Genomic DNA, 22277 nt, shown 5'->3' on the forward strand with positions numbered 1-22277 from the left:
TATTGTCAATGCAACAGTTTTCTAAATGATTCTAAAATTTAGTTGCACTTTGTCCAAAACCAGTAGGAAGGCTTTAATCAAAGTAGTCACAAAATGGAGCAACAAAGAACTTCAGTTACAAACTGCAAGTATTAAAAACAAAGCATATAAAAAAGGAATTATTATAATGACACCAAAACCTCAGGCAACAAAAGCAAAACTAAACAAGCGAGACTACATCAAAGTAAATGTTTTTACATAGCAAAGGAAACAATCAATAAAATGAAAAGGCAACCTATAAATTGGGAGAAAATATTTGTAAACCGTGTATCTGATAAGGGGTTAATATCCAAAGTATCTAAGGATCTCCTATTACTCAAAAGCAAAAAACAAAGAACCCAATTAAAACATGGTCAGTGGACCTGAATAGACATTTTTTTCAAAGAAGATAAACAAATAACTAACAGGTATATGAGAAGATGCTCAACATCACTAATCATCAGGGAAATGCAAATCAAAACCACATGAGGTATCACCTCAGACTTGATACAATGTATATTACCAAAAAGACAAGAGATAACAAATGTTCCTGAGGATATGGGGAAAACAGAGCCCTTATACACTCTTGGTGGGAATGGAAATTGGTACAGTCATTATGGAAAACACAATGGAGGTTTCTCAACAAAACTAAAAATAGAACTACCATATAATTCAGTAATCCTACTTCTGGTACATAAGCAAAGGAAATGAAGTCAGTGCCTTGAAGAGATATCTGTGCTCCCATGTTCATTGCAGTATTATTCATAATAGCCAAGATATGGAAACAACCTAAGTATCTGTTGATAGAAGAATGAATAAAAATGGAATGTGTGTATGCATGTATATTAGTGTATATTATTAGAATATGATTCAGCCTTAAAAAAAGGAGATCCTGCCATTTGCAACAACATGGGTGAAACTGGAGGTCACTATGCTAAGTGAAATAAGCCAGACAGAAAGACAAAACAAACAATAACAACAATAAAAGACCCTGCATGATCTCACTGATATGTGGAACCTAGAAAGTAGAATACACAGAAACAGAGAGTAGAAGGTAGAATGGTGGTTACCAGGAGTGGGGAGGTGGGAGAAATGGGGAGATGTTAGTCAAGGGGTAGAAAGTTGTAGTTACATAGTATGAGTAAGTCTAGAGATGGATGTTGGGCAAGATGCCTATAGTTACAAATACTGTAATGAAGACGGGAAATTTGTTAAAAATGTACATTTCAGGTGCTCTCATCACACACACTAACAGAACTATGTGAGGAGATAGGTTAATTAGCTTGATTTAGTGATCATTTCACTAGGTATATCAAATTATCATGTTGTACACCTTAAGTATATACAACTTTTCTTAAATAGATAAAAAAGCAAGGGAGAAGCAGATGAAATTTAATTATGAGAACTTTAAAGAAGTATAAGATCTCATTTTGAAATTTTATAATTGTGCCTAGAAATCTAGATGTGTTGGAAGGATATTTTGACGGAGCTCATATTTCTAACTGAAAAAATTTATATTCTGTTCTGAAAAGGAGAGAAGTTGAAAGAACATGATTGTGTGGCATTTCAATCCAGTGAAATATTTTTTAAACATCATATATACAAGCAACTTATTTGTTAAGTTTTGCCTTGGGAAAGTATTTGTTCAAGAAAGTTACTCAATATGGGTGAAAAAATAAAATATTTGGAATTATATATTCACACCTTGCAATAGGAAGAACAGGCCTAAGAATGTCCTCCATTTAGCAGGATTGGCCAGAGTTTACCAGGCAACTTGGTACCTGTACAAGAGACACTTTTCTCAATTAACCTTATTAAAACCTACAGAGAAGAGGCATAAGAAGTTATCAACAACTTAAGCTTATTAGTCAGGAGGACCTTCAAGATGGCAGAGGAGTAAGACGTGGAGATCACCTTCCTCCCCACAAATAGATTCAAAATACATCTACCTATGGAACAGCCCCTACAGAACACCTACTGAACGCTGGCAGAAGACCTCAGACTTCCCAAAAGGCAAGAAACTCCCCACGTACCTGGGTAGGGCAAAAGAAAAAAGGAAAAACAGAGACAAAAGAATAGGGATGGGACCTGCACCAGTGGGAGGGAGCTGTGAAGGAGGAAAGGTTTCCACACACCAGGAAGCCCCTTCGCGGGCGGAGACTGTGGGTGGCGGAGGGGGAAGCTTCGGAGCCACGGAGGAGAGCGCAGCAACAGGGGTGCGGAGGGCAAAGCGGGGAGATTCCTGCACAGAGGGCCGGTGCTCACCAGCACTCACCAGCCCGAGAGGCTTGTCTGCTCACCCGCCTGGGCGAGTGGCGGCTGGGAGCTGAAGCTCAGGCTTCAGAGGTCAGATCCCAGGGAGAGGACTGGGGTTGGCTGCGTGAACACAGCCTGAAAGGGGCTAGTGCACCGCAGCTAGCCGGGACAGAGTCCAGGAAAAAGTCTGGAACTGCCTAAGAGTGAAGAGACCATTGTTTCGGGGTGCATGGGGAGTGGGGATTCAGAACACCACATAAATGAGCTCCAGAGATGGGCGCAAGCCATGGCTATCAGCAAGGACACCAGAGACGGGCATGAAACACTAACGCTGCTGCTGCAGCCACCAAGAATCCTGTGTGCAAGCACAGGTCACTATCCATACCTCCCCTCCTGGGAGCCTGTGCAGCCCATCACTGCCAGGGTCCTGTGATCCAGGGACAACTTCCCCAGGAGAACACAAGGCACACCTCAGGCTGTTGCAACGTCACACCAGCCTCTGCTGCCACAGGCTCGCCCCGCATTCCATACCCCTCCCTCCCCCTGGGCTGAGTGAGCCAGAGCCCCCGAATCAGCTGCTCCTTTAACCCCCTCCTGTCTGGGGGAAGAACAGAAGCCAGAGGGCGACCTACATGCAGAGGCGGGATCAAATCCAGAGCTGAACCGCGGGAGCTGTGCGAACAAAGAAGGGAAAGGGAAATTTCTCCGTGCAGCCTCAGGAGCAGCGGATTAACTCTCCACAATCAACTTGATGTACCCTGCATCTGTGGAATACCTGAATAGACAAAGAATCATTCCAAAATTGAGGAGGTGGACTTTGGGAGCAACTGTAGACTTGGGGTGTGCTTTCTGCATCTAATTTGTTTCTAGCTTTATGTTGATCTTTTTAGTATTTAGAGCTTATTATCATTGTTAGATTTGTTTATTGATTTGGTGGCTCTCTTCCTTTTTCTTTTGATATATGTATTTTTTATTTTCTCTTTTTGTGGTGTGTACATGTATTCCTCTTTGTGTGATTTTGTCTGTATAGGTTCACTTTTACGATTTGTCCTAGGGTTCTGTCTGTCCATTTATTTTTAGTATAGTTTTTAGCGCTTGTTATCATTGGTGGATTTCTTTATTGGTTTGGTTGATCTCTTCTTTTTTTTTATTACTTTTTAATGTTTCACTGTAATACTTTTTTAGTTTAATAACTATTTTATTTTTCTTCATTTTTTTTCTCCCTTTTCTTCTGAGCAATGTGGCTGACAGGGTCTTGGTGCTCTGGCTGGGTGTCAGGCCTGAGCCTCTGAGTTGGGAGAGCCAAGTTCAGGACATCGGTCCACCAGAAACCTCCTGGCCCCTCATAATATCAAACGGCAAAACGTCTCCCAGAGATCTCTGTCTCAACACTAAGACTCAGCTCCACTCAATGACCCGCAAGCTCCAGTGCAGGACACCCCGTGCCAAACAACTAGCAAGACAAGAACACAACCGCACCCATTAGCAGAGAGGCTGCCTAAAATCATAGAAAGGTCACAGACATCCCAAACACACCACCACACGTGGTCCTGCCCACCAGAAAGGCAAGATCCAACCTCATCCACCAGAACACAGGCACTAGTCCCCTCCACCAGGAAGCCTACACATCCCACTGAACCAACCTTACCCACTGGAGGCAGACACCAAAAACAACGGAAATTAAGAACCTACAGCCGGTGAAAAGGAGACCCCAAACACAGTAAGTTAAGCAAAATGAGAAGAAAGAGAAATACACAGCAGATGAAGGACCAAGGTAAAAACCCACCAGGACAAACAAATGAAGAGGAAATAGGCAGTCTACGTGAAAAAGAATTCAGAGTAATGACACTAAAGATGATCCAAGATCTTGGAAATAGAATGGAGAAAACACAAGAAACGTTTAACAGGGACCTAGAAGAACTGAAGAGCAAACAAACAATGATGAACAACACAATAAAAGAAATTAAAAATTCTCTAGAAGGAATCAGTAGCAGAATAACTGAGGCAGAAGAACGGATAAGTGACCTGGAAGATAAAATAGTCAAAATAACTACCGCAGAGCAAAATAAAGGGAAAAAAAAATGAAAAGAATTGACAACAGTCTCACAGACCTCTGGGACAACATTAAACCCACCAACATTCAAATTATAGGGGTCCCAGAAGAAGAAGAGAAAAAGAAAGGGACTGAGAAAGTATTTGCAGGATTATAGTCGAAACTTCCCTAATATGGGAAAGGAAATAGTCAATCAAGGCCAGAAAGCACAGAGAGTCCCATACAGGATAAATCCAAGGAGAAACATGCCAAGACACATAATTATTCAAACTATCAAAAATTAAATACAAAGAAAAAATATTAAAAGCAGCAAGGGAAAAGCAACAAATAACTTACAAGGGAATCCCTATAAGGTTAACACCCGATCTTTCAGCAGAAACTCTGCAAGCCAGAAAGGTGTGGCAGGACATATTTAAAGTGATGAAAGGGAAGAACCTACAACCAAGACTACTCTACCCAGAAAGGATCTCGTTCAAATTCGATGGAGAAATTAAAATCTTTAAAGACAAGAAAAAGCTAAGAGAATTCAGCACCACCAAACCAGCTTTACAACAAATGCTAAGGAACTTTTCTAGGCAGGAAACACAAGAGAAGGAAAAGACCTACAGTAACAAACCCAAAACAATTAAGAAAATGATAATAGGAACATACATATCCATACTTACCTTAAATGTAAATGGATTAAATGCTCCAACCAAAAGACATAGACTGGCTGAATGGATGCAAAAACAAGACCCATATATATGCTGTCTACAAGAGACCCACTTCAGACCTAGAGACACATACAGACTGAAAGTGAGGGGATGGAAAAAGGTATTCCATGCAAATGGAAATCAAAAGAAAGCTGGAGTAGCAATTCTCATATCAGACAAAATAGTCTTTAAAATAAAAACTATTACAAGACACAAAGAAGGACACTATATAATGATCAAGGGATTAATCCAAGAAGAAGAAATAACAACTGTAAATATTTATGCACCCAACATAGGCGCTACTCAATATACAAGACAAATGCTAACAGCCATAAAATGGGAAATTTACAGTAACACAATAATAGTAGGGGACTTTACCACCTCACTTTCACCAAAGGGCAGATCATCCAAAATGAAAATAAATAAGGAAACACAAGCTTTAAAAGACACATGAAACAAGATGGAGTTAATTGATATTTAGGGGACATTCCATCCAAAAACAACAGAATACACATTCTTCTCCAGTGCTCCTGGAACATTCTCCAGGATAGATCATATCTTGGGTCACAAATCAAGCCTTGGTGAATTTAAGAAAACTGAAATCGTATCAGGTATCTTTTCTGACCACAACACTATGAGACTAGATGTGAATTACAGGAAAAAAATCCGTAAGAAATACAAACACATGGAGGCTAAACAACACACTACTTAATAACCAAGAGATCACTGAAGAAATCAAAGAGGAAATCAAAAAATACCTAGAAACAAATGACAATGAAAACACGATGACCCAAAGCTTATGGGATGCAGCAAAAGCAGTGCTAAGAGGGAAGTTTAGAGCAATACAATGCTACCTCAAGAAACAAGAGAAATCTCAAATAAACAACCTAACCTTACACTGAAAGCAATTAGAGAAAGAAGAACAACAACAAAAAAAAACCCCAAAGTTAACAGAAGGAAAGAAATCATAAAGATCAGAACAGAAATAAATGAAAAAGAAATGAAGGAAACGAGAGCAAAGATCAAGAAAACTAAAAGCTGGTACTTTGAGAAGATAAACAAAAGTGATAAACCATTAGCCAGACTTATAAGGAAAAAAAGGGAAAAGACTCAAATCAGTAGAATTAGAAAGGAGAAAGGAGAAATACCAACTGACACTGCAGAAATACAAAGAATCATGTGAGATTACTACAAGCAACTATATGCCAATAAAATGGACAACCTGGAAGAAATGGAGAAATTCTTAGAAAAGCACAACCTTCTGAGACTGAACCAGGAAGAAATAGAAAATATAACATCAATCACAAGCACTGAAATTGAAACTGTGATTAAAAATCTTCCAACAAACAAGAGCCCAGGACAAGATGGCTTCACAGGTGAACTCTATGAAACATTTAGAGAAGAGCTAACACCTATCCTTCTCAAACTCTCCCAAAATAGAGCAGAGGGAAGAAATCTCCCAAACTTATTCTACAAGCCCGCCATCACCCAGATACCAAACCAGAGAAAGATGTCACAAAAAAAGAAAACTAGAGGCCAATATCGCTGATGAACATAGATGCAAAAATCCTCAACAAAATACTAGCAAACAGAATCCAACAGCACATTAAAAGGATCACACAACATGATCAAGTGGGGTTTATCCCAGGAATGTAAGGATTCTTCAATATATGCAAATCAATGTAAAAAACCATAATAACAATTTGAAGGATAAAAACCACATGATCATCCCAATAGATGCAGAAAAAGCTTCTGACAAAATTCAACACCCATTTATGATAAAAACCCTCCAGAAAGTAGGCATAGAGGGAACTTACCTCAACATAATCAATGCCATATATGACAAACCCACAGCCAACATCAACCTCAACGGTGAAAAGTTGAAACCATTTCCACTAAGATCAGGAACAAGACAAGGTTGCCCACTCTCACCACTATCATTCAACATAGTTTTAGGAGTTTCAGCCACAGCAGTCAGAGAAGAAATAAAAGGAATCCAAATTGGTGAAGAAGAAGTAAAACTGTCACTGTTTGGATATGACATGATATTCTACATAGAGAATCCTAAAGATGCTACCAGAAAACTACTAGAGCTAATCAATGAATTTGGTAAAGTAGCAGGATACAAAATTAATGCACAGAAATCTCTGGCATTCCTATACACTAATGATGAAAAATCTGAAAGTTAAGAAAACACTCCCATTCACCACTGCAACAAAAAGAATAAAATATCTAAGAATAAACCGACCTAAGGAGACAAAACACCTGTATGCAAAAAATTATAAGACACTGATGAAAGAAATTAAAGATGATACAGATAGATGGAGAGATATACCATGTTCTTGGATCGGAAGAATCAACATTGTGAAAATGACTCTACTGCCCAAAGCAATCTACAGATTCAATGCAATCCCTATCAAACTACCACTGGCATTTTTCACAGAACTAGAACAAAAAATTTCATAATTTGTATGGAAACACAAAAGACCCCGAATAGCCAAAGCAATCTTGAGAAAGAAAAATGGAGCTGGAGGAATAACGCTCCCTGACTTTAGACTACACTACAAAGCTACAGTGATCAAGACAGTATGCCACTGGCACAGAAGCACAAGTACAGACCAATGAAACAGGACAGAAAGTCCAGAGATAAACCCACGCACATATGGTCACCTTATCTTTGATAAAGGAGGCAAGAATATACAGTGGAGAAAAGACAGCCTCTTCAGTAAGTGGTGCTGGGAAAACTGGACAGCTACATGGAAAAGAATGAAATTAGAACACTCCCTAACATCATACACAAAAATAAACTCAAAATGGATTAAAGACATAATGCAAGGCCAGACACTATAAACTCTTAGAGGAAAATATAGGCAGAACACTCCATGACATAAATCACAGCAAGATCCTTTTTGACCCACCTCCTAGAGAAAGGGAAATAAAAACAAAAATAAACAAATGTGACCTAATGAAATTTAAAAGCTTTTGCATAGCAAAGGAAACCATAAAAAAGACGAAAGGACAACCCTCAGAATGGAAGAAAGTATTTGCAAATGAAGCAACTGACCAAGGATAAATCTCCTTGGTCATTTATAGAATATAGAAGCAGCTCATGCAGGTGAATATCAAAAAAACAAACAACCCAATCCAAAAATGGGCAGACAGCCTACATAGACATTTCTCCAAGGAAGATATACACATCGACAACAAGCATGTGAAAGGATGCTCAAAATCACTAATCATTAGAGAAATGCAAATCAAATCTACGAGGTATCACCTCACATCTGTTAGAATGGCCATCATCAAAAAATCTACAAACAATAAATGCTGGAAAGGATGTGGAGAAAAGGGAACACTCTTGCACTGTTAGTGGGAATGTAAACTGATACAGCCACTATGGAGAACAGTATGGAGGTTCCTTAAAAAACTACAAATAGAACAACCATACGACCCAGCAATCCCACTACTGGGCATATACCCTGAGAAAACCATAATTCAAAAAGAGTCATGTACCACAATGTTCACTGCAGCTCTATTTACAATAGCCTGGAGATGGAAACAACCTAAGTGTCCATCATCGGATGAATGGATAAAGAAGATGTGGCACATATATACAATGGAATATTACTCAGCCATAAAAAGAAACGAAATTGAGCTATTTGTAATGAGGTGGATAGACCTAGAGTCTGTCATCCAGAGTGAAGTAAGTCAGAAAGAGAAAGACAAATACCGTATGCTAACACATATATATGGAATTTGAGGAAAAAAAATGTCATGAAGAATCTAGGGGTAAGATGGGAATAAAGACACAGACCTACTAGAGAATGGACTTGGGGATATGGGGAGTGGGAAGGGTAAGCTGTGACAAAGCGAGAGAGAGGCATGGACATATATACACTACCAAACGTAAAATAGATAGCTAGTGGGAAGCAGCCGCAAAGCACGGGGAGATCAGCTCGGTGCTTTGTGACCACATAGAGTGGTGGCATAGGGAGGGTGGGAGGGAGGGAGATGCAAAGGGAAGAGATATGGGGACATATGTATATGTATAACTGATTCACTTTGTTATAAAGCAGAAACTAACACAGCATTGTAAAGCAATTATACTCCAATAAAGATGTTAAAAGAAATCAAAAAAAAAGAAAAAAGAAAAAACAACAGAGACAAAAGCAACAATATAAAAAACATACCTAGAAAGAAACCATACAAAAATGTATATAGGGCTTCCCTGGTGGCACAGCGGTTGAGAGTCCGCCTGCCAATGCAGGGGACACGGGTTCGTGCCCCGGTCCTGGAAGATCCCACATGCCGCCGAGCGGCTGGGCCCGTGAGCCATGGCCGCTGAGCCTGCACATCCAGAGCCTGTGCTCCGTGATGGGAGAGGCCACAACAGTAAGAGGCCCACGTACAGCAAAAAAAAAAAAAAAAAAAAAAAAAAAAAAGTATATAACCTACATGCAGGCAACAATAAGAATTTCCTGATTGACGTAGGAAAAAGAAGTCTCAACCAGAATAGTATGTTATGTGTACTCGTGAGGCACAGCTATTGTAAGAATATCGATTTTGTTTAATTCATTTACAGATTTAGTACCTTATCCATAGCAGCTGATGACAATCAAACATGGGCTCCTGTTTCCTGTACCCAAAATCAACCATGGAAACATTACAGAAGGAATAAAGAAAAAACATTAACAAACGCAAAAACACAAAACTAAATAATCCCTGAGGGACAATAAGTCACCACTGAACTAGAACCTGAGTGTGGGCAGGTAGGGGGATGCCCTGAATTCGAGACAGGTCTGTAGCCTGCAAGAGAGGCAGATGACAGGATTGATTAGAGAAAAGCCTTTAAACTTGAGCCCTTGATTCTTCCACTGTGCTCTGGGACCATGAATCTCTACTGCTTCACTGAAGGAACCTGAGGCAGCATTTCAGAGCCCGCATGCCAGGAGCATGGGACACCAAAGATTGGGCTGGTTGTGGCAGTATGGTCCACAGGCTGTGAAATAACCATCTGAAACTTTGTTAGTGGATGGCGACCGGCCTTTTTAAATGATCATCTTAATAGACTATCACACACGGACTCAAAGAGAAAAGCAAGTAACACAGTACTTGTACAAAAGGACAGAAATTCATTTCTGAACTTCTGGGCAATGCCCCTGATGTCAACAAAGAGAGACCACAGTGAGAACTGTCAGGCTAAGGCGCCCCTTCACTAACTCCTCTGGGATTCTGTGGGGCATGGTTGGGGACAGGGATGGATTCATACCAGAGAAGGAAGGAATCGCAGGCCCTGCCAGCAGTCAACGTGAGGACCCTGAGTGAGACCCGACGGGCTCCGAACCACAGAAGAGAGTCTCGCCTCCTTTCCCCTCAGCTCATCTTACCTGCAGCAGCCGTCTCTGGGAGGCTCCAGGCAGAAGTGTCCAGATGAGATGTGCCTGCGCTTCACACCAGCATCTCAGGGAGTTGACGTCTTTGATGTGAGGCCTTGGCCTCAGGTCAGCAGACGGGAGGTAGCCCAGCACCTACAGGGAGTCAAGAGAAGACACTGAGGGAGGACTGAGAGCACCATCCACCATAGAAGAGGGGGCCCCAAAGAGCCCTCACCGTCAGTCTCGGGGGACCCAGGCATGGCTGTGAGGCTCAGGCCCCCAGATACTTCCGGCTGGGGGTGCCGACAGAAATGAGAGCCAAGGTGTGACGCCTGCTGACTCAGCTCAGCAGAGGGAAAAGTCCCAGGACCTGCCAAGAGTCAACGAAAGGCCCTCGTGCCAGGCCCGCGGGAAGCTCCCCTGGAACCACCCTCCGACCCACTTCCCGCCCTGCCCCGCCCCGCCCCGCCCCGCCCCGCCCCGGCCCCAGCCCCAGCCCCCCACTGCTGTGCTCCTGGAGCCCAGATGCGCATGACCGGATGTGACGTCCTCCTACACACGCGGTGGGGGCGACGCCATTGTTGAGAGCTGCCGTCCGGCGAGGGTGAGCCGCGGGAGGAATCCCACGTCTCTTCAGGTGTCAAAGTGTGAGGTAACCCCAGAGAGAAGTGCGGGGATGCCCCCGACATCCCCAATCCCCTTTCCCTCTGAAAAGAGGCGGCCACACAGGCCCCGCCCACCCCGCCCCTGCTCTCAGCCCGAGAGGCTGGGGCCTGGCCGTTAGGCCCAAAGTCCATCCGCTTCCCCTGCGGGGTCTCGGGCAAGGAAGGCCTTGCTCTGAGGCTGGTGGACCCTGGGTCCCCTCAGTTGAGGGAGCGTCCCAGGCCCTGTGAAGGACGGGACCCCTGTGGGGACCGAGGGGCTCCACACCCCAAAATGGCGGCCACGCAGACCTCGCCCCTGACGTCGGCCTGGGAGCCTCCGGGCAGGTCTAAAGACTGAGGGGCTCCCTCAGTGCGAACGCGGACGGACGGACGGACGGACGCGGGAGACCCAGGGAGGACGGGGCCTTGTTCTGAGGGGCTGGCCGCAGGTCAGCAGAGGGAGGATTTCCAGGGCACGGGAGGAGTCAGGGTGAGGACCGTCCTCCCCGTCGCAAGGGCACCTCAGAACCCCTCCCCTGTTGTCAGCCGCTTCCTTCTGGCCACACGCGGAGAAGGGAGGGCTGCTGTCTGAGAGGGGAGGTGCAGGCCAGCAGAAGGCGCGTCCCTAAGCACTGCCAAGAGTCAGCCCAAGCCCTTGAGTGAGGGCCAGTGGGGCCGCCAGCCACAGGGCCTCGACCTGTCTGCCGCACGCTGCAGGCTTGGTAAAACTCTGCCACGTGCGGCCGCCTGGCCACCCTCACTGCCTCCTAGTGAGACTCAGGGAGGTGCCGGCACTGGTGCGAGCAGATGGCCCTCGGGGCAAGAGAGGAGCTCCAGGCTGCACCGGCCGTCCAGGGAGGACCCCGAGTGAGGACTAAGGGAGTCACCCACCCCGAAGAGAAGGGACCAGAGAGAACATGGCCTGTCCCCTCCTGTCAACCCTTAAACTCCCAAGAAAGGACTGTCAGGCCGAGCCTGCCCGTAATTTCCTCTGCCAGGTCCAAGGGAGGTTAGAGCTTTGTTCTGAAGGGGCAGCCACGAGGCAGCAGAAGGGAGGGTCCCAGGGCCCTTCGGTGGTGGGCTGAACGCTCCCTCCTTTCCTCCTCCTGGGTGCCACGGAGGATGGTGGTGTCACCTTCAGAGCAGCAGAGGGCATGGGGTGGGGGGGGTGGGGGAGTCTTGCCAACAACTGTCATCCTGACTCTGAATGGGAACCGCGGGGACCTACCTCCCCTGCCAGCCCCCACTGTCACCCCCGTACCGCCCAGGCAGGGCTGGCTGGCTATGCCCCAAGGCTCACTCGACCGTCCTCCACAGGGCTCTCAGGGGACAGGCTGAGCAGGAGAACAGGAGCCCTGTGGGCCCTCAGGCAGTGCCCTCAAGGACCCTGCAGAGGCGGCCTTGGTTAAAGCCAGGGAGGACTCTCCCCGCTGAAGGTGCTCACAGCATCTCCTTGTCCCTCCCCCAGGTGCCCTCGTTGCCTGCCTTCCTGCCCACACTCCCGCCTGCTGGCCCTGACCTGTGTCATCATGCCTCGGGGCCAGAATAGGAAGCGCCGTGCCCGGGAGAAACGCCGCCAGGCCCGGGGGGAGACTCAGAGGCTCAAGGGTGCCCAGGCCACTGAGGCGGCGGCGGCGGCAGGGATAGAAGAGTCGCCCTCCTCCTCCGCTTCTGTTTCTCGGGGTACTTCCCCGAGCTCCTCTGTTGCTGGCACTCGCCAGGAGCCTCAGGGAGCCCCAGCCACGAGCTCTCGTGCTGCAGGGGTTTCATGCCCAGGATCTGAAGAGGGTGCCCAGAGCCAAGGTGAGAAAAGTGCAAGTACCGCCCAGGCAGCACCTTCCGTTCACAGCACTTACACCGATCCTCTGACCAGGGAGGTCTGCAAGTTGGTGCAGTTCCTGCTGGAGAAGTACAAGACGAAGGAGCCCATCCCGAATGCTACACTGCTGAATAGTGTCAACAGGAAGTACAAGAAGCACTTCCCTGAGATCCTCAGGAGAGCTTCTGAGTACATGGAGCTGGTCTTTGGCCTCGAGCTGAAGGAAGTCGACCCCAGCAGTCACTCCTACGCCCTCATCAGCAAGCTGGGCCTCCCCAGCGAGGGAAGTCCGAGTGGTGTGTTGGGGCTGCGCACGGCCTGTTTCCTGCTGACTGTCCTGAGCAAGATCTTCGCGAATGGCAACTGGGCCACCGAGGAGGAGCTCTGGGAATTCCTCAATGCGTTGGGTTTGTATGCTGGGAGGAGCCACTTGATCTTTGGGGAGCCCAAGAGGCTCATCAAAGATCTCGTGCAGCAGAAGTATCTGATGTACCACCAGGTGCGCCACAGCGATCCCCCGCGCTATGAGTTCCTGTGGGGCCCGAGAGCCTGCGCTGAAATCAGCAAGATGAAAGTGCTGGAGTTTATGGCCAACATCAATGATACCATCCCCAGGGCCTTCCCAGATCTCTATGAGGAGGCTCTGAAAGATGAGGAAGAGAGAGCAAGAGTGAGAGCCGCGGCCAGGGCTTTAGCTGTTGCTGAGCGCAGAGCACATTCCAGGGCCAAGGCCCGCAGGCCCTCCCACGTGTAGGGAGGGCGGCCGCGGGCAGACTGCTCACTTTGTTTTGGAAGAGAGCAGTCAGGCTCCTAAATAGTGCAGAATAGTATTGGTTGAGGGAACAAAACATATATGTTCTTACAGTTTTAAGTAGTATGGTAGCTTAGGTGCAGTTAGTTTTAATAAAATATATATCTTTTTTTCTTTTTTCCATATGAAGAATACCTAGTTAAGATAGACAGATGATAGGTAGATAAGTAGGTAGAGAGATGCTAGATAGATAGATTTATGATAGAGATGTTTAGTATCTTTTCAAATGTTACTACTGCATTGAAGGTTTATTTTGCTTCAGAATCAAAGTGTATTAATGTCATGGATGTCATGTTTATTGATGTTCAGTTTTAAGATTAAGAGTTTGCTATTTGTAAAAAAAACCTGAAAAGCCTTCACCATTTTCCTTTTGCTACAGAACAAGGTAACATGGCATTGGAATAGGATTTTTCATGGAAATGAGAAAGAATCCCACAAGAAAATATTTGGGATCTCAAAATGGTGGTACAAAAGTAAAAGCTGGTTAATTCTTTGTTTGCCTTCTTCTCTTTCTCTTTGCTTGTAAAATTAAAGAATATATACCTAGCTTTGCTTAGGTTATTCAAACTGTTTGAAAATTAAACCAGGTAAATAAGACTTCTTGGTCATTCCTTCTTTTTTCTCTCAAATTAATTGACCATCTTCTCTTTGGAAGCCTCTCCAATACTACTATGGTTGGTAAGAAAATGAAGACCAAGCCACTGCCCATAGAATTTTGAGAGTCTAGCATCAGCTATCATGTAAGGAAGATGGTGAGATACACTCTAAGAAATAAACAAATGAACTTTTTTTTTTTTTAAGTGAGGGTGTGGAAGAGGAGGTTCCAAATGAGAGCAAGGAAGTGTAAGTTACCTGATGAAGGCCGCGTTGGGTCTTGGGAAACTTCTAGTCCCTCGGCAGGAAGTAATTATCAGTCAGGATGCATGGTGGGCTAGATGAAGCTGTGGGAGTGATGGAAAGGGCCACTCAGATGGTGTTTCTCAGAGTTGATAGACTAAACCTGGAATGGAAAACATATCTTCACAGTTAACTTTGGGATGGGGAAAAACCAGAGAGAATCCCCACCTAGGGAATGGAAGGGGTCCTATGCGCTTGCCCCAGGGCAAGTGAACACTCAAACTAGGTGTTTTAGGCATGAGCTGTCCAGAGAGTTTCTGAGAAATAAAGGTGATACTCATTGAAATGAGATGCCAAGAAGCCACTGGACTGTCTCGCTTTTTGTGGGATGGGATTGCCAGAGCTCGCTCCGTTCAAAGGGCATTTTAATTAGGTTATTTTGGGTGTAATTTGGCCAACTCTAAGGGAGGGCTCAAATTTTAGTGGCAATGGTATGAATGAAATGAGGGGTGGTTTGGATGAAAAGGCACCTGGGAGGGAAGTTGTTGGTCCTTGAGACAAATGAACTCCTAGTTGCATCCATCTGGAGAAGATGACCCCATACCAATATTAAAACAAATGCTCTAATAGGGAAATACTACTTAGTTTTACTCGCGTGGCATTTTGGCTGATGTGGATTTCTATATTGTTTGGAGTTGCATATTCTCTAATGTAGGCTGGAAATAAAATTCTGTGAAGGAAGTTTGTTATCATTTGGGGTCAAAATCATCTTAGTAATAATTGCCATTCATTGAAAGTCCCAAACTTTCTCTCAAACTGCCAGGTGGTTTACATACATATGCATGCCTGTGGTTCTACACTATAGACTTTTTCAGACTCATTTTGCAGATAAAGAAGTTGGAATATTCTCAAATTCAAGGCTGGTAAGTGACAGGAGCTGGACTGGACCCTGGCTCTGAATCCCTCTAGAGCCCACACTGTGCCACTCCTCCCAGGCTGAGGCCGACCTTGGGTCACTTCATTTTTCTGCTCACTAGTCCAAAATGTATTTCAGGTGTTAAAAAGCAGGACTTCATACCCCAAACATGGTTTTGGAATAAAAAGCTCCAGGAATAAGTAATAAAAATATGAAAATAAAAGTGAGGTACAAATAAGGAAAGAAAGAGATAGCATTTGGTGACAATATGACTATCTATGAAGGAAATGTCAGTAAACCTCAAAAGATCAGGGGCTCACACAATCATTTAATTCAGCCCTTTCCCTGTAGAAAGTAAATCTATTAGAATTGAGGTTATATAAGGCTATATCTGGCCAGTGAAGAGAAGGAAGAGATCAGTGTGTTTTCTCTGAGAGCACAACACCTGTGCTGGGGCCATTGCTTGGCTGCAGCTTCCCATCTCACAGCACTCCTGGGGCTCAACCTATTCTCTGCAAGAGTTGTTGTAGGGAGATCAATGAAGAGTGTGCAAGGATGTGGCATTTCCCAAGAAGCCTTCCATAGAAGAGAGAGGAGTCAAGGTGAAGACTGATGAATGAGGACTGAGGAGACAAAAACCACATAATAACTGAAGTCACAGAGAGACTGGCCTGTGTCTGCTCTCAGACTTAGAAGGCCAAGGCAGGGCTGCCAGGCTGAGCATCCCCTCACTTATTTTCAGGGTTTAGAGGAACCTAAGAGCTCTGGTCTAAATGGGTGACTTTAAGTTGAAAGAAAGAGGAAACTTGGGGCCCTTCAGAAGTCAAGGTGAGGAACCTGAATGAGGACTGAGGGCACACCCCTACCCTGAACAGAGAGAGCCCCAAGGAGCCTGAATCCTGATGTCAACCCTGGAAGGGCACAGGTAGGAGTAGCCTCACGTGGCATTCCCAGACTTTGCCTCTCTGGCACCTCAGGGAGTGAGGACCTTAGTCTGAGGAGAGGGTCCTTAGGTAAACAAAGGAAGGAGTCCCAAGCCCTGCCAGGAGTCAAGGTGAGGACCCCGAGTGAGGACTTCAGGAAACCTCTGCCTTTAGACTGTGAGAGAACCCCACAGAACCATGCCCTTCCTGGTAGCCCTGGGATACCTGGGCTTTGTTGACATGATGTGACATATTTCCTCCTATGGTGTCACAAGGGGGTGAGGGACACGGTCTAAGGGGTATGGCCTAGGGCCAGCAGTGGGATGACTTCCAGGTTTTTCCAGAGACCAGGTGAATACCCTGAGGACTAAGGGAACCACATACCCCATAACCATAGAATTCATTCCTTACCCTCAGCCTCAGAAGACCAAGGACAGGTATGGTCAGATGAGGAGAATCTCACTTTCTCCTAGGGGTTTCAGGGTGGTGCTGGCCTTACTATAAGGGGCAGGCCTAAGGGTAAGGGAGGGTGGAATTCCAGGCCATGACAGAGGTCAAAGCAAGGACTGAGGGATCATCTATCACCAAATAGAAGTGATAAGGAATCCAGCCCTGCTCCTTGTTACAACCCTTGAGGATCCAGGGCAGAGCTATCAAGCTGAAGCTCCACCAACACTTATTTATATCAGGTCTATGGGAGGTGAAATCCTTAGTTTGAAGGTGTAGCCACCATTCAGTGAAAGGGGTGGGGATATCAGGCCCTATGTGTAGCCAAATTAAGGACCCTTAATGAGGACTGAGGACTCCAGAGGCCAGGACAGAAAACTCCCCACTGAGCAGTCAGTACTGGGGGCACCTGGACAGGGCTGATAAGCTGAGGACCCCCTTCATTTCTTTCTCATAGATCCCAGGGAGGTTTGTGATGTCAACCTCAGAACAGCAGAGAGAATGAGTCCCATGACCTGCCACCAGTTGAATGACGGTCTTGAATGTGACATAACAGACTCCTCAATGTAGAAGACCACCAGCCCCTGCTGTCGCCCCAGCATGCCTGAGGCAGGGGTGGCAGGATGCAGCCTAAAGATCACTCTAATTTCCTTCAACAGGTTTCCCAAGTGACAGGCTGATTAGGAGAACAGGAGCCCTATGGGTTTGTAGAGCAGTGCCCTCAAGGAAAACTACAAATGTAGCCCACCTTATAACCAAGGTGGTAGTTCCCTGCTGAAGCTGCACTCTCTCTCAACCTTCCTCATCCAGTGGACCCTTATCCCCTGCTCTTCTACTCACACTCCTGACCATTGTCCCTGAGCACAGTCATCCTGCCTCGGGGCCAGAAGAGTAAGCTCCGCACCAGTGAGAAACGCCACCAGGCCCAAGATGATTCCCAGAGTCACAGGAGAGTTCAGGCCACTGCAGTAAGAGAAGAACCCCCCTCCTCCTCTTCTCCTGTTTTGGAAGATAATCCCCAGAGTTCATCAGCTACTGGGTCAAACAGCACTTCTCAGGGGTCTTCAAAAGCCCCAGCTACTACCATCACTTCTTCAAGTACTTTTGACACAAGGTCTGATGAAGATGGTAACAGTCAAGATGAGGAACATCCATGTTCCTCTGATGTCTCACCTTCTACTGAGAGCACATACATTGATACTCTAACTAGTCAGATGGATTTGTTGAAGTTCCTTCTGTACAAATATAAAAGGAAGCAGCCCATTATGAAGGAAGACATGCTGAAGACTGTCAACCAAAAGTACCAAGACCCATTTGCTGAGATTCTCAAGAAAGCCTCTGAACGCACTGAGGCTGTCTCTGCAGTAGACTTGAACGAAGTTGACTCGACCATCCACTCATATGACCTTGTCAGCAAGCTGAAACTCCCCAACGATGGGAGGGTGCGTGCTGGTAGGGGGTTACCGAAGACCGGTCTCTTGATGACAGTCTTGGGTGTGATCTTCATGAAGGGCAACTGTGCCACTGAGGAAGACATCTGGAAATTCCTGAATATGATGTGAGTAGATGCTGGGAAGAAGCACTTCATCTACAAGGGAGCCCAGCAAGCTCATCACCAAAGATTTAGTGAGGCTGAAGTACCTGGAGTACCGCCAGGTGCCCAACAGTGATCCCCCGCGCTATGAGTTCCTGTGGGGCCCAAAAGCCCATGCTGAAACCAGCAGAATGAAAATCGTGGAATTTTTGGCGAAGGTCAGCAATATGGTTCCCAGTGCCTTCTCATCACGATATGAAGAAGCTTTTCAAGATGAGGAAGAGAGAGATCGAGCCAAGATTGCAGCCAGGCCTGGAAATACTGTCACTTCCAGGCATGTTTCATGGCCACGTCCGGCAGCTTCTCCCACCCTTACTGAAGTCTGAGACTTTTTAAAAATCATCCAGATAAGAAAATTTGACATCACAATAGGGATTTTTGTTGAAATGGGAAAGAATCCCACAATAAAATTGTTGGCATAATGGAATGAAAAAATAAAAAATAATTTAAAAGAAAACATGATAAACCTAGATTTTTCTTAATCCTTTCAGTCTTCTGTTTTGTAAAATTAAATGATTTATACCTCAATATGCTTAACTTATTAAAGAAGGTAGGAGGTATTACATCTTAACAAGTTAGACCTCTTACTCACTTTCTTTTTTTTTTTTTTTTTTTTTTTGCAGTACGCGGGCCTCTCACTGTTGTGGCCTCTCCCGTTGTGGAGCACAGGCTCCGGATGCGCAGGCTCAGCGGCCATGGCTCACGGGCCCAGCCGCTCCGCGGCATATGGGATCCTCCCGGACCGGGGCACGAACCCGTGTCCCCTGCATCGGCAGGCGGACTCTCAACCACTGCGCCACCAGGGAGGCCCCTCACTTTCTTTTTTATTTCCCAAACGTCAGCTGAGCATCTGCTCTTTAAAAGGCTCTGTGCTAGTACTGGCAATGCTAAGATAAAGACCCAGCCTATGCCCATACAACTTTAGAAGCAAGGAGCTGCAGTCATACAAGATGTTGAGATGCCCTCTATGACTTAGGGGAAAGTAAAAGGATACTCCAGAAAGAAATCTCTACCTGGGTCAGTGTATTGATTTGTTAGGGCTTCCACAACAAAATACCACAGAATGGGTGGCTTAAACAACCGAAATTTATTTTCTCACGGTTCTGGAGGCTGGAAGTCCAAGATGAGGGTTGGTTTCCTCTGAGGCCTCTCTCCTCAGCTGGCAGATGGCCACCCTCTTCACTTGGCTGTCCCTTTGTGTGCATATATCCCTGGTCTCTCCTTTTGTGTCCTAATCTCTTCTTACAAAGACACCAGTCAGATTGGGTTATGGCCCACCCTAATGGCCTCATTGTAACTTAACCAGCTCTATTTAAAGACCTTATCTCCAACTACAGGCGCATTCTGAGGTACTGGGGTTTATGCCTTCAACATGAATTTTGGGGGGGACACAATTCAGCCCCTAACAGACAGAAATCTAAGGTGTCTTTGCTCTTATCTCAATGCAGGAGAATACAGTGCACAGACAGGTATTCTATGCACGTTGTCTCCAGGGAGACAATTTCTGAGAAATAAGGGTTAACTGCCTTGAGGTATGTCAGGGAGGAGGAAATTCCCCCACTACCCCTTTGAGTTCTTGTGGTTAGACTAATAAAGTTGACACAAGACAGATTAACAGGAGAAAAAGAAAGAAACTGTAATTCATGTGCACAGAGCTGTCATAGAAATGGGACTTAAGAAGTAGCCAAAGCAGGCAGCTTTTATACTTTTTAGACAAGAAACAATAAACTTGTGAGGAATGGACAGGACAAATAAACTTACATTTTGGGTAATTCCTTCAATTAGTAAGGAATCTAAACAGAGTTTGGGCTTGGGGTAGTGAATTAAAGAAGTAACAAGGTTTGTTTATACAGGCTTCTCTGCCTGAATTCCCTATTTCTGGCTATAAGGGTATCCTTCTACCTCCAGCTGCAGGGAGTGCATCTTTCACATGAGAGATTTACTTCCTGCTTTCAGGGAGACGGAAAGGAGGGTCGGAGTGCCCCTCCTGCACTGGCTGTTTCTTAAATAACTTTAATTCAAAATAATCAATATGCCACGGTGGTATATTTGGGGGCAGCCTGCCCTAAGCCTCAACAGTTCGCTCCTCTGAAACTTCCCTGGAAGTTTCACATATTAAGAGCTGAACTGGTCACTGTGGAGACGGAGAATGGGTTAGTAGAGTCCTCCATTTCATTGAACCAGTTTCTTAGTTCTGAGAACAGTTCAGTTCAGTTAAATTGTTGTATCTCATTTCAGGAGGCAGTGATGCAGATGGGCTCCCAAAGCTAGGTCTATGGTGCAAGCAATATCAGGTATTTAATAAGAGGCATTTCTATGGAAACAAAAGAAAAACAAAGGTTAATGATTGGAGCTGGTTATAAACCAGTTTCTGAGCCCAGGGGGCAGTCAGTCAAGAAGATTTGTAGGTGTCAGGTTCGAAGCATCTACTGCAGTTTGAAATGTCTCTGATGATGTCACTGGGTGTTCAGGTTAACTTTCTGAGTGGCTCATACAGCAACTGGCATGAAGACTGTTTAAATATGAGCTGTTGTGGCAATTTCTCTGAGGTTTATATCAAGTCGTCTCGCTTCAGTGTGCAGGGCCTCAGGAAAAGAACAGTTTTAGTTCTCAATGATTCAAGTCAAAAGGATGGGAGAGGGGAGCAGGTCAAGTTGGCAGAGGAGTAGGACACAGAGCTCACCTTCTCCCCACAGATACATCAAAAGAGTGAGAGAAAACAGGAAATGTTAGAGAGTTGCAGCCAGATATTGGAGGAAACTAGAAAAATCCAGGATCCAGTCCAGTTTACAGGTAAATGACAAAACTTCAAGGAAAAGGAATAGCACTAGAATCTAATATCCACGAGTGCGTAGTATAGTTTCTATTGAAACAATTTTTCTCTCTAAAATCTCCCTCATCTCTACCAAAGAAGGCAAAATTAAGACTAATTTGTTTGCAAAATAAGCCTAGATTCAATAGACTTGGCCTGATTATTTATGTTAAGTCCAGCAAGAATAGCAATTGGCCATATAGGCCCTTTTAAATCTGCTTTGCTGGAAATTTTCATAAGGAGTCTCCAGAGTGAAATTTTAATAGCTTCTCAAGGCCAGGAAGCCACACCGAAGACTTGTCGTCAGAGTTCCTTTTATACCTAGAGATTTGGGTGAATTCCTCTCTTCCTGAAGTCCCCCAAATATCCCGAGGCTCCTGTGCCTGCCAGGAAGTGGCCTTCCTTACTCACCTGGTAAGGCTGCTGGGAAGCTGCTGGGAACCCTGTCAGCAAGGTCCTAGGCTGTTTTTTCAAGGGGCTTTATGGTTTTATAAAGTCGACCTTAGCTCCTTCAAGCTATCTGGTCATATCTGAGTCTACATGGATCTCTGTCAAATATGACATTCCAATCAAAGTCTTGGTAATATAACCAATGTTTCCAATTGTGTCCTGCTATAAGAACAGATTCTTATTCAATTATGCATATAACTATTTTGCCAAGAAAATAAGAATACTCACTGAGACTTTCTGAATTCTGCAGTGATCAGGTAGGGACAAAAAGATAAATGTTTAAATTCTACTTACAAAGGTATAATTTATCAAATTGCTGTTAAGTATTAAAAAAATTTCCTTATATCTGGAAAATGAAAGATTTTTAAAAATCAGTAATATTTTAGACAAAAAAATCATGAAAATTATAATCATATTCATCAATTCATTCGGTCCCATGTTAATTCTTGTTCTGCTTGAGTCCAGTTCTTCCATTAGTTCTATCAATCTTCCCTGAAGATTGTGGGTGATAGGGACAGTGATAATTTCAAGAAGTTTGCAAGGTTTTTGTTAAGGCTTGTATGATTTGCCCAGGGAAATCTGTGCCTTGATCACTGGATATTATAAAAGGTATACCCCAAGTGGAGAACACAT

General features: G+C 44.9%; 1 protein-coding gene across 1 annotated transcript; it reads left to right on the plus strand.

The window, feature by feature from the left end:
* Window positions 1-10951: 10951 nt before the first annotated feature.
* Window positions 10952-18899, plus strand: LOC308609478 (melanoma-associated antigen E1-like). Its single transcript, XM_081223126.1, is given in 5 exon segments — window positions 10952-11043; window positions 12504-13604; window positions 17651-18347; window positions 18351-18380; window positions 18382-18899. Coding segments are annotated over 4 exon segments (2094 nt in total). The 5' UTR covers window positions 10952-11043; window positions 12504-12564; the 3' UTR covers window positions 18709-18899.
* Window positions 18900-22277: the final 3378 nt, after the last annotated feature.

The sequence above is a fragment of the Mesoplodon bidens genome (assembly GCF_964165515.1).
Source record: "Mesoplodon bidens genome assembly, chromosome: X".
Taxonomy (NCBI): Eukaryota; Metazoa; Chordata; class Mammalia; order Artiodactyla; family Ziphiidae; genus Mesoplodon; species Mesoplodon bidens.